The sequence below is a fragment of the Xenopus laevis genome, chromosome 1L (assembly GCF_017654675.1).
Source record: "Xenopus laevis strain J_2021 chromosome 1L, Xenopus_laevis_v10.1, whole genome shotgun sequence".
NCBI classification, from domain to species: domain Eukaryota; kingdom Metazoa; phylum Chordata; class Amphibia; order Anura; family Pipidae; genus Xenopus; species Xenopus laevis.
This window is the reverse complement of record NC_054371.1, coordinates 31005307-31019042: the sequence shown is the minus strand read 5'-3', so window position 1 is coordinate 31019042 and position 13736 is coordinate 31005307. Positions and strand designations below refer to the sequence as shown.

At 41.2% G+C, this 13736-nt stretch overlaps 1 protein-coding gene across 2 annotated transcripts in view; it reads left to right on the top strand.

Annotated features, from left to right (window-relative positions):
* The first annotated feature begins 2012 nt into the window (after positions 1–2012).
* LOC108698048 (protein FAM184B) overlaps positions 2013–13736 on the top strand; it is a 45800-nt gene continuing 34076 nt past the window's right edge. The window contains exon 1 of one of the 2 annotated variants that reach the window (XM_041588192.1): positions 2013–2535. In XM_041588192.1, coding sequence (XP_041444126.1) covers positions 2407–2535 — 129 coding nt within the window. In that variant the 5' untranslated portion in view covers positions 2013–2406. The remainder of the gene's footprint in view (positions 2536–13736) is intronic. The other variant, XM_018228872.2, reaches the window with a different exon arrangement.

Below are 13736 nucleotides of genomic sequence, written 5' to 3'. Positions count from 1 at the left end.
TTGCCACCTGGCCGGTAAAAATCACAGTTGATCCGAATGTTATTAATAGGAAAAAAGATAAATATATAGAAAGGCCAGTATTTTTTTTCCAGAAAAGGTGGCCACCCTAGCTGCCGCCTCAGGTCTCCTTTTCAGCCATAATTTTTAGGTGGCAACCCTACTCCTCACCCTAGTCACAAACTTCCAAACACTGCCAGCCTCCACTCACACCTCATACCTTCTACTTCATTTTTGCGGCCACAGTTGGGGGGGGGGGGCTGGAGCAGTTTAGGGAGCTGGAGCGGGTCTGGGTTGGTGGGACCCATCTATTTTTCCCGGTGTCCTGACGGCCCAGTCCGACCCTGCACCCATATGGCAAAACACACATTTACAGCAGCACAGTATTTTACTGGCCTGGCCCAATGTTATTAATCTATACCTAGTTCAGGTGCTACCAGTATACAACTAATTCTGTTTGACAGAGAATTGGGAGCCAGCAAGCCAACCTGTTAAACTCAGTCAAGTACAATCACCACCATTTACATTGTCTCACTTCTGTCCACGCAAAGCTTTTCCACAGCTGCTAAAGTAACCTCCATAGAAGTATCTTGCACATGCGTGTTCATACACGAGTAACCTATATGATATCTTTCTTCTCTTTGGCCCTGCTGAGCAGAATCTCAGGGTTTAATTTAAGGCAGATGTTATAACTGATACAATAGTTGCTAATATTCCAGAGATAATGCTGAGAAATGTATAGACTAATGTAGCAATGTCTAACACTGTCTGCCTCTGGATTAATGAGCTGACAGTCTCAAACACCAGAGAGAGGAACAGCAAAGTTTACACTTCAGTCTTAGAAAAACGTTGAGAACTTAAAAAAAAAAAAAAAAAAAAAATAGAAAGTCATCAGAAAAGGTCACTAGAAGACTATGGTGGCACGAAGAAGAGCAACCTGGGCTGGTGCATTTTTGAAAAAAGCGGAGCACCAGTCAAGGGTATGAATTGAGCAGAATCACTGGAGAGTGTCTAACAACTTGCCACCCCCATTCATTCGACCTTCCCTTGTCCTTAAATGTCCATAGTTGTATGGAGGGGTGTGTGTATGGATGCTGGGTTTTCATTTGGAGGGGTTGAACTTGATGGACTTTGTCTTTTTTCAACCTGATTTAACTGTGTAACTATGTAACCAGGCACCAGGAAAATGCTCTTATGTTTATATGTTACCCTTTATGTCTCATAGAGTTTCCATGAGTCAAGGGCTAGATAAGATGGTGGGGAACGCCAGTCACAGCCTAACTAACCATAGCCATAGACTTGCAGAAAAATTCTGCCGTAAAAATGTTGCATTCCTGAAAAATATTTCCTTGTGAAAACAGCAAAATTAAATGTATTTATTTTCCTGTTTTCACTGTAGTCACTTCAAAATATGCTGATTTGAGCAAGGGTAATTCCATCTAATGGAACCTTTTAATACACGGGGCAAAAACCATGTCGTCCTGTATATAGTATTAAAGGAGACGCAAACCCAAAAGTTAAAAAAAACCACCTCCCCCCAGCCTAAGCGTTACCTCGGCCAGGCCACTTACCCGTCCATGCAGATTCTGTCCAGCGGAGTTCAAGGGCGACATCTTCTTCTTTTCGGTAATATTCGGAATGAGCGGTGCATGCGCAGTTGGAGTCATTTTCTGCTTCGCGACAACTGCGCATTCCCCCGAAACTCACAAAAATTGCTGAAGCGCTGGTCTCATTCCAAAGATTACCGAAATCGGCTGAAGATAGCGCCTGTGAACTCCGATGCCTGAATCTGCATCGAGAAGTAAGTAAAACGTTAGGGGCATTTGCCCGGGGTAACACTTAGGCTGTAGGGAGGAAGGAGGGGAGTCTATATAGGGAAGGGGGTAGGGTTTTTTTTAACTTTTGGGTTTTCTTCTCCTTTAATGATCAAATAAAGACAGACATTGCCTCTTCACGGTAGAGGTGCTGAAATGGTAATAGCTGGGACATTGAACATGGAAAAGACAGCTGGTGTCATGGGACCAGTGTGGGAGATACTGTGCATTCAGCAGACCATTAAAGTCTATGCAGATTATCCTATGCTCTATTCCTATTCAGCTGCAACAGCAATGTGCATGGAAGATAATGTAACTGAAATGTAGCTGTTTTTAAAACCAGACATGACTCTGTCTGCTCTAGGAAACCAGCACTGCAAAGAATGTCCAGCATTCAGTCATGCTCTCATCCAGTAAGGAATACATGGTGTTCCTGTGCACGCTGCAGCCTCTCTTGTCTGGCTGTTTTTATGAAGGCTAAGGACATCTGCAGTTGCAGAAGAGGAGTGCGGGGGCCTTGGCTGCCTCTCTGTGCTGTGTGTAAGAAGCTGCACTGCACTCACAAGCTGGTGTGTGTAACAGGAGCACTGGCAGCATGTCCTCGGGAAAGAATCACCAGCATAGCCAGTATAATGGAACAAAAGGCCAGCAGATGCTGTTCTCGCAGGCGTACACTCACGAACTTCATGGGAAAATGTGTAAGAAGATAGCCCAGCTAACCAAGGTGAGAAACAAGAGCGATTTCTTTTGGTTTTGTCTGGCAGAACGTGAGTGTTTTCTAAAATACAAATTATTTGGCATTCTGCCTGGGTAGGGCATTTGCCTTGGAGCTTCACCATCTGAGGGAAAACATACAAATTATATACCTGTATTATATTCTAACAGTTACTAGACAATGTTTGTATATACATCAGACAGGCTACAGGTTGGACATTCCTGATTTATATATTCCCTCCTCTCAGATGGGGGGCTCCAGGCTTTTTGCTTTGCCTGCCCCCTCTGCATAACCTCTGGTCCTGAATATGCATATGCTCTGCATACATTAAATTGCTATCTGTTTTTTCAAATACAGATTTTAGAATTAACTATCATTTAATAAAGGGATGGAGAATAAGTAGCCTAGGGCAATGCATGTTGTAAAGAGGATGCTGGGAGTTGTAGTCCAACACCATCAGAAGTGATGCTTGTTCTGTTGCAGCCCTATTACTAGACCTGGTTTCACTGCTTTCTTGTAGAACGTATAATCGTAGATCATTCTGAGCTGAGTGAGATATGCATTGCTATCATGTGTCCCTTTAGAAGGTGCAGTTAAAACAGTGTTGGTATTTTACATTGCTAATGCAGTATATTCATGCCAACCTATAGTAGTTCCTGGATACCTGTTTGCTTATTGGGTTTCATTCACTATGTGAAGTGAAGGGTGCAATTTAAAAATTGGGAACAATCCTTTATGATTTTGCAGTTTGCTTCAGGTAGGGGGAGGCACATAGACTTTTCCTCCTACTGCTCCCCCTACCCGTCCCCTAACTTCCATGTCTAAATACACTGCTGGGAGGTAAGGATAGGACTGCCTCGCACCACCCTGCACTCTTTAGGGGTTCAGAGCTGTCAACCTCCTTTTTTTTCAGGAGTTTTTTTGGGCTCTTTCCCCCAGTCTCCTGTCACCCTTAAAGGGTACCAGTTGTCGAAAATATTCTTTCCCAATCAAAGGTGCAGAGTAATAGAGCCTGCACTCAGTTTCAGGGCAACAATAGTTGTTTTTTTTTTAAATTGCTCCCTGCCAGTTCTAGGACACTTGCACCGGAAGGGAGCTCCTGGTACATGGGGTCATGTTGTGCAGAGCGTAACATCACGCACATACGCATAATGAGCAAGTTACAACATTCGCTCATTATGTGACCCAACATGGCTGCTCAAACGAGTGTCCTAGTGCTGGCAGGGAGCAATTTAATAAAAAAAGAAAAAAAAAAACTAATGTTATACCCAACCTCTATTAGCCCGCAACTTTGTTTGAGAAAAATATTTTCGCCCCAACAGGTGCACTTTAATCATTCCCATGATTCCCCTTGATGTGCAGAACCTTTCAGTGATGTCAGTGGAACATTATGCGCATGTGTAGCATGGAATTTGTGACTTCAGGAGAGATTGCGTGCATGAACGTGACGTCACTTTTGCACCAAAACAATTTTTGGCGGCACGCTGGTGTGTGCCACGGCTCCAGAGTCAGATTACTTTTCTAGGTTGACAGCTCTGGGGGTTATTTCATAAGAAATGCAGAGTTTGCTACAGGCCTGTTCACCCAATAGCAAACCTGTTAACTAATGTGTAAAGCAAACATCAGTTACTCAGTGTTGGGCCCCACCATTGTATCCTAGGCACGTGCCTCTTCTGGAATCCCCTAGTTCTGACCTTGAGGTTACTGCACCTTGGTGGAATTTGTGCCTTTTATTATATGGGATTTTGTGCTCTAGCACATGCATCTGATATAATAGTAAATGATATATGCAGGCTGTCCCAAAACCTGCAGGTTGGCTCGGGCCGGCAAATAGCAATATTTTACGGGTGGCAGGCACTTCCTCCTCTTCTGCCCTCCAGCTGTCACTCTTTTGTTAACTTGCTCTTGCCCTGCCCACTTCAGTGACATCAGAGCAGGGCAGGAGCCGATATATATCATGAACAACCTCGTCCTGGGCCAGGTCAGGTATGGATTGGAAGAGGTCTGGTGAGGGTCTGTTGTGGGTTGAGTTTTTGTCATCCCACTCATTATTAGTAAGCAGCAAGGAAAAGATCCAGTGCTTCATTTAGTTATATAATTCCCTTTCTAAATATTTATTTGGCAAATGAATAATAGATTTAAAAAAGAAAAATAAGCAATAAAAAAAGAAGAGCCCACTAAAAGTGAATCCATGCAGGCAGTATGCTTAATAATCCTGTTATGGGTTCCAAATCTAGCAGTGACGTATGCAGTGGGTTTCAGAGACAGGGTCTGTGACTAATGTGACCTGATTATCTGTTATAAAGATAGCTAGAATCTCAATCAGACAAGCTGGGAGGAGGCACATTTTAAATTATTTGGGATTGTAAATGCATATTTTTAACCCACACCAAAATCAAGACTTTCTGTTGGGCTTTTTTCTAAATAACACCTAGGGGCAGATTCACTAAGCTCGAGTGAAGGATTCGAATGAAAAATACTTCGAATTTCGAAGTATTTTTTGGGTACTTCGACCATCGAATTGGTTAAATTCGTTCGAATTCGATCGAAATCGAACGAAATCGAACGATTCGAAGTAAAAATCGTTCGACTATTCGACCATTCGATAGTCGAAGTACTTGCCCTTTAAAAAAAACTTCGACCCCCTACTTCGGCAGCTAAAAGCTACCGAAGTCAATGTTAGCCTATGGGGAAGGTCCCCATAGGCTTGCTAACCTTTTTTTGATCGAAGGATTTTCGTTCGATCGTTGGATTAAAATCCTTCGAATCGTTCGATTCGAAGGATTTAATCGTTCGATCGAACGAAAAATCCTTCGATCGTTCGATCGCAGGATTAGCGCTAAATCCTTCGACTTCGATATTCGAAGTCAAAGGATTTCAATTCGAGGGTCGAATTTCGAAGTATTTTTTACTTCGAAATTCGACCCTTAGTGAATCTGCCCCCTACTGTTTCTGAAGATGCTTTGTGTATCAGACCCCAGCACTCTGTCAGACTTTTTGGTCCTACCACATATTCACCAGAGATTTGTCTGATCTTGATCAAAGAGATGAGTCTTGACTTTATCACACGTGTTTTTCCTCCTGCATTAGTTGTGTTTCAGTGCAGTATCGATCTGTCATTATTGATCAGCACTGAATTGATTGCACACCATGGAAGCCATTGGTTGTTAATGTAGTGGGGAGTGGGGAAAGGTAATTCTGTTTAGTATATATCACTATATCACAACCTTCACGATCCGTGAACCCATGGCTGCTTGCTATACACATAACCATGTTTCTACAATATTTGTTAGGTATTTTATTCTACAACAAATGGACCTTTCCATAATTTCATACCTTAAGTCTACTAGAAAATGATGTAAACATTAAATAAACCCAATAGGCTGGTTTTGCTTCTAATAACAAATTAATTATGTATTATTTTGCATAGGGTTGCCACCTGACCAGTTTTGACCCCGGACAGCCAAGTTTTTTTAAGGGCTGTCTGGGTCAAAACTGCCTGCCGGTCTTCCAAATTAGGAAAACTGGGCAGGATTTCCTATGATTGATGTCACGCACCCTCCCCCGCTGCATCATGGACTGCCCCCATTATGTTGCGGCTCCTCCCCCCTGCCCAAAGTTCCACGGGACAGAAAGTGGCAACCCTAATCAAGCACAAGGTACTGCTTTATTATTAAAGAGAAAAGTCAAATAGTTTTTAAAATTTAGGATTATTTGGATAAAATGGGGTCTAACGGAGATGGCCTTTCCGTGGATAACAGGTTTCTGGATAATAGATCTCATACCTTTATATGAGCTGCCTGCATGGTCCCCTCTGAAAACCTAATGTGTATTATACATGTGAGGCTCATGTCACACTTTAGAAATTTAATTTTAATTGGTCTGATTTATTTCGTTCTTGTGTTAATTTCAGATCAAAAAATTCTGGGAGGTATACAATATCTGGTTAGTAGGAAAAGCTGCCTAGATGTTCCACTTCCCACACTGATATCCTGAATGCAGGCATAGGGTTGCCGCCATTCTGGAAAAAAAATGCCGGCCTTTCTATATTCTTGCCATTTTTTTTCCTATTAATAACATTAGCATCAAGCATCATTTTTACCGGCTGGACTAGTAAAATACCGGCCAGGTGGCAACCCTATGCAGGCATGAAGTGCCAATTCTCAGTAGTGGTATAAATAAGTAGGGATGCACCGAATCCAGGATTCGGTTCGGGATTTGGCCAGGATTCGGCCTTTTTCAGCAGGATTCGGATTCGGCCAAATCCTTTTGCCTGGCCGAACCGAATCCGAATCCTAATTTGCATATGCAAATTAGGGGCAGGAGGGAAATTGCGTGACTTTTTGTCAGAAAACAAGGAAGTAAAAAATGTTTTCCCCTTCCCACCCCTAATTTGCATATGCAAATTAGGGTTCGGATTCAGTTCGGTATTTGGCCGAATCTTTCGTGAAGGATTCGGGGGTTCGGCCGAATCCAAAAAAGTGGATTCGGTGCATCCCTATAAATAAGAATAATTCTTTGGAGCCTCTCTGCAAGGGTACACCACAGAGATAGGGATTGGGGATGGCAGAGATATGTGGTGGAATGGCAGAAAGGCTGTACTGGGGGAAATTACAGGGGAGGCTGTAGTGGAAGAGATATGTATTGCAGCGGTGCCTGTAAGGTGAATTTAGGGGAAATAGAAGAGGTGTCTGTGCTTTGCAAACTGCCAGAGTAGGCTTAACTGGGGGAATATCTGCAATGGGAAAATATGACTGCAGTGTGGAAATGGCAGACTTGGCTGAATTGGGTGCAGATGCAGGTCAAGATCACTCTAATAGGGAGTTTGGCTGGAAGAAATGGTTGAGATGGCTGAACTAAAAGTTGAGGGGAACTGACAGAGACAGTGGTGTTTGAGGAATTGCAGACATGGCTGATCTGGAGGAAATAGCAGACAATACTCACATGAAATGTGGGGCAGTGATGGCAGGTGCAATATGAGTTTTACTGTATGTGATGAATATCATTTCATCTTTAAATCATTGTATTAATTATTCATATATTTTCAATCAATATTGCAATCAGACTGTTCCACTTAGTGTACTTAGAAGATTGTTGTCCCTTTAAGAGGGAAACTAATATATGTGTGTGGCAGACGTATTTATCATTGGAGACAGATCCCAGAGCCAGACAAGCTTTGCTAGGTTTAGCAGTGGATACTCGCTACCAGTGATTCATATGCTGCTTGCATAGTCGGACAATATAATGAGAACTGTGCTTCTATGTAACAGCCAGGTGCACAGAGCAGGTTAAGCTGCACATTTTCTGCTTCTGAGTGACACCTCGCAGCAACCCACAAAAACACTTGCTAAAATAATCAGCCACACGTCATTCCTTATTGTTAGGAGATCTGGGGGTTGGTGCCATAAGTGCTGCGGCTCAGGCATAATTGCTTTTATTATGTGAATAAGTCGCCCACTAGAAAGTACAGTCCTGAATACACTAATAGCATGATTCATGTATTTTTAGATTTTTTTTATATCAAAAAGGCCAGCTTTGAAAAGGAATTAAATGCTTGCATTGTATGCCCATCTTAGTCTGGAGTCAGGTTGTACAGGTATGAGACCTGTTATCCTAAATGCTATGGATAACGTTTCTTTCCGTAATTTGGATCTTAATACCTTAAAGGAATTTATTAAACCCCGAGGATGGAAAAGTCCAAATCTAAAAAGCCGGCATCCCAGACCTGTCAAGGTTACATATAAGTCAAAAGGAGAAGTCCCAATGAGTTTTTGATGTACACTGGGTTTCGTGCAATACCACAAAGTTTTCAGAGTTTTCAGGCGAAAATTCCGATCGTGAAATTCTTGAAAATCGGACGAAAAAATCCGAAAAAATCGGGAAAATCGATTTTTTTACCGCAAAGCAGATTTTTGGGAAAATTTAATAATAAATAAGTGTAAAAAACCCAAGCGGATTTGTAGCAGAAAATATTGAGATATATTTGCACTTTGAAACATAACACCCTGTGGGGCAGATTCACTAAAGGGCGAAGTGACTAACGCTGGCGCAAATTCGCCAGCGTGACGTCAGACCAGACGAAGTGCAATAGAGTACATAGGGCTTGCTTCAAAAGTCCCCAAAAACGCTGGCGTTTTTTCCTTTTTAAGGGTGATAGGCTGAAAAAGATCGTAAATCTTTTTGGGGGTACCCTCCTTCCCCCCTACATTTCCTAACATATGGCACCTAAACTATACAGTGGGCTCATGTGTAGGGCAATATAACAACTTTATTTTATTTTATGAAGGTTTCCCAAGCTTGTGTAGTGTAATGTATTTGCTGCTACATATACGTCCATTCAACTTTAACTTGGCGCCGTTGCAAATTAGGCATCGCTAGTGTAACTTCGCTTTGCTTCACGAATTAACACTTGCGCAAATTCGCTACCGTTCGCCTCCCTGAGCGCAACTTCTGATTTTAGTGAATTAGCGGCGCCCTGGCGAAAATTCGCCTGGTGAAGTGCGGCAAAGGCGTCGCTAGCGCATTTTCGCTGGTTAGTGAATTTGCCCCTTAGTCTTCAAGAAAATCATGTTAACATTAAATAATCCCAATAGGCTGGTTCTACCTCCATTAAGGATTAGTTATATCTTAGTTTGGATTAAGTCCAAGCAACTGTTTTATTATTACAGAGAAAAAGGAAATCATTTTTAAAAATTTGGACTATTTGGATAAAATGGAGCCTATCGGAGATGGACTTACCATAATTCTGGATAATGGGTTTCTGAATAACATATCCTATACCTGAATTAATTTAGCAGAGAGTGGGGGGGGAGGGTTCAGTAAAAGATTCAGTGGTAGACAGGTTAGATGAGATAGTGGGCAAAGAAAGGGAAAATGGGGGAGGAGATTTGGCTAGGGATACTGTTAAGGATAGGGAGGACCACATGTCATATGTTCAATATGGTGCCAGTATTAAATGTATGTTTACAAATGCAAGAAGTCTGACTGGTAAAATGGGAGAGCTGGAGCTGCTGGTGATGGAAGGAAAATATGATGTGATTGGTGTGGCCGAAACATGGCTGAATGAGTCGCATGACTGGGCAGTAAATATCAGTGGCTATACTTTGTTTCGGAGGGACAGAGGCAATAGAAAAGGAGGAGGGGTATGTCTGTATGTTAGGCAGGATTTAAAAGCTCATATAAAGGAGGAGGTTATGTTAGAAAATGAGGGGCCAGAAGTCGTATGGGTGGAGTTCTTCACCAATTGTAAAGAATCCAGCAAATTAATTGTAGGAGTATGCTATAGACCCCCTAATGTAAGTGAGGAGGAAGAGACAAAGCTCCTAATGCAAATAGAAAAGGCTGCTAGTTTAGGTAAAGTAATGATAATGGGGGATTTTAATTACCCAGATAATGACTGGAGCAACGGTACTGCTAGATCAGTTAATGGGAGCAAGTTTATAAACTTATTGCACGACAATTTTTTAGCACAGGTTGTTGAGGAGCCTACCAGAAAAAATGCTATTCTTGATTTAGTGATCTCAAATGACCCAGAACTTATAGCAAATGTGCAAGTCATTGAACCCCTGGGCAATAGTGACCATAATGTTATATCTTTTAATGTCTGGTGCAAAAAACAAAAATATACTGGGGCAACAAAAACCATGAATTTTGCCAAAGCTAATTTTAGTGCCTTGAGGGCTGCCCTACAGAGCATTGATTGGGGCATTAGGTTTTCAGCTAAAAACACAGAACAGAAATGGTTGTCCTTTAAAATGATATTAAATCATTACTGTTCTCAATTTATTCCCTTAAGGACTAAACGTAGAAGCTCTAAGAATCATCCTGTGTGGCTTAATACAGAGGTAAAGATGTTAATGGGAAAGAAGAGAAAGGCATTTAAAAACTACAAATCTGTAGGGACAGAAGCTGCATTTAATGAATATAAACACTGTAATAAATGTTGTAAATCAGCAATCCGGAAGGCTAAGAAAAGAAATGAAGAGTTAATTGCGGTGGAGGTGAAAACTAACCCTAAAAAGTTTTTTAAATATATTAATAGTAAAAAGATGCAGGTTGAGAGTGTTGCTCCATTAAATAATGGTACCAGTATGGTTGTAACAGATACAGATAAGGCAAATGTGTTAAATCAGTTCTTTTCTTCAGTGTATACAATAGAGGAGTCTGGGTTCACAGGCTCACTTAATAACTGCACGAATGGTTCAGCTCAATCTAGTCAGTGGCTGACTCAGGATATGATTCAAAAAGCTTTAATACAAATTAATGTAAACAAGGCTCCAGGGCCTGATGGCATACACCCCCGGGTTCTAAGAGAGCTTAGTTCAGTTTTAGACCAGCCCTTATTTCTGATTTTCTCAGATTCACTGTCATCTGGTATGGTGCCTATGGATTGGAGAAAAGCTGATGTTATTCCAATATTTAAAAAGGGATTACGATCTCAGCCTGGCAATTATAGGCCAGTAAGCTTGACATCTGTGGTGGGCAAATTATTTGAAGGCTTGTTAAGGGATCACATACAAAATTTTGTCCTATTGAATGGCATTATGAGCAACAATCAGCATGGCTTTATGAAGGATAGGTCATGTCAGACGAATTTGATTGCATTTTATGATGTGGTAAGTAAGATTCTGGATAGTGGGGGGGCAGTAGATGTGATCTATTTGGATTTTGCCAAAGCGTTTGATACTGTGCCCCACAAACGACTGCTTTCTAAACTAAGGTCTGTTGGGCTTAATGAAGTTGTTTGCACATGGATAGGAAACTGGCTACAGGATCGGGTACAGAGGGTGGTTGTTAATGGGACATTCTCTACTTGGAGTAAGGTTCTTAGTGGGGTCCCCCAGGGCTCAGTATTGGGTCCACTTTTATTTAACTTGTTCATTAATGACTTAGGGGAGGGTGTTGTAAGTAATGTATCAGTGTTTGCAGATGACACAAAATTATCCAGCCCAATTAATTCCATCCAGGATGTGGCATCCTTGCAACAGGATCTTGACAAACTGGCAATCTGGGCAGCTAAGTGGCAAATGAGATTCAATGTTGATAAATGTAAAGTCATGCACCTGGGATGTAAAAATATCCAAGCCACTTATACCCTTAATGGGACTGCACTAGGCAAATCCATTATGGAAAAGGACCTTGGAGTCCTTGTAGATGATAAACTTGGCTGTAGCAAGCAATGCCAGTCAGCAGCATCAAGGGCAAATAAGGTCTTGAGCTGTATTAAAAGGGGCATAGAGTCACGGGAGGAGGGGGTCATTCTTCCACTGTATAGAGCACTTGTAAGGCCCCATCTAGAATATGCCGTACAGTTTTGGTCTCCATCACTCAAACAGGACATTATTGTATTAGAGAGGGTACAGAGAAGAGCAACTAAGCTGGTAAAAGGTATTGAAAATCTTAGCTATGAGGAAAGACTGGCCAAATTGGGGATGTTCACGCTGGAGAAGAGGCGCTTAAGGGGTGATATGATAACTATGTATAAATATATAAGGGGATCATATAACAATCTCTCTAATGCTTTATTTACCAGTAGGTCTTTCCAGCTGACACGAGGTCACCCATTCCGATTAGAAGAAAAGAGGTTCCGCCTAAATATTCGGAAGGGGTTTTTTACAGTGAGAGCTGTGAAGATGTGGAATTCTCTCCCTGAATCAGTTGTACAGGCTGATACATTAGATAGCTTTAAGAAGGGGTTGGATGGCTTTTTAGCAAGTAAGGGAATACAGGGTTATGGGAAATAGCTCATAGTCCAAGTTGATCCAGGGACTAATCCGATTGCCATTTTGGAGTCAGGAAGGAATTTTTCCCCCTCTAAGGCAAATTGGAGAGGCTTCAGATGGGTTTTTTGCCTTCCTCTGGATCAATTGGCAGATAGGTAGTTAATAAACAAAAAAAAAAAGGTTGAACTTGATGGACATGTGTCTTTTTTCAACCTTACTTACTATGTTACTATGTTACTATGTTACTATGATAGTGCACTATTTCTATGCCCTTTATTGTACTTGTTTGCCCAGGTCAAAATCTGTTTGTGTCCGTATCTACCCCCTAAAAGTTTGTGGCAATACTACCTACACAGATTTGTAGACATTACAGCTACTTTTCTATTATTATTGATATTTTATTAATCTTTTATATAGCCTTCATAGCGCCCATGAAAAAGAGATCTTCCTAGCACCCTAGAGTATTTTCTTCCTAGACACCCATGAAAAGGAATACTTTATAGCTATATAAGCAATAAAGCTTTTGCAGTTTAATTTGCCTTGTCCAATACTCTTCTTTTTTTGGCCCATTATTCTTTCCTAGACTTCATGTTTCTGGTGGAGAGAAGGTTAAATCCTTAGAGTAAAGTGAAGGTGTATGTATAATTTATTTATAAAGCTGCAGGATACACACAGCTGTACAATCTTACATTGTGAAAATGTAAGGAGGATAGAGAATAAGCCAGGGGGCCCCAGCTTAGTTAGGGCTTTGTGTGTATTGTTTGTGCCATGTTCTGCAACAATCGGCTGCATTGCAGTGGTGCTAAAGGAATTATACACCCCATTTTGTTAAATGACAATAATAATATGTTGTACAGGATGAAAGCCTGGAACAGAAACGAATGACCACTTCACTTTGCAAGGAGAGGTAAATGCAATACATAGAACAGATGACCTGTTCAGTAATGGCAAAGTAAATAAACAGATGACAAGAAAACCTCTCTGCTAAACATGGTGGATATTTATAAGAAACATCTTATAAGGTTTTTTTTTTTTTTTTTTTAAAGTCTAATTATGTATTATAAGGCACATAACTATGTATTATAGAGACAATTGAAAAAAGGAGTTTGCCATTTCTAGGTAATATATGTCATTCAAGAGGTAATTTAGATCTTTATGGGCCCTAAACATTTGTACCTTTTGTTCATTTAGGAAATGACTATCCTTGTGGAATTGTGGAGGGTTGGAGAGGAAGTGGATGTGTAATTGTACATGCTTCAGCTGACATATTCTCAGTAGACAACAATAACAAAAGCCACATCTGTATTAGATATTTTTTTTCTTGTTGTTACGGTGTTTCTACCATGTAGTAAGGTGGGCAGACACAGCACAGAGGTAAGTGGATGATCCAGGTGGTTAGGCAGTGGGCAACATGTGATGGGCAAGCTATGGGAATGCCACCTTTACAGAAAAAAATACTGGATATTAATGTAAGGGCAGGGTGTTGAG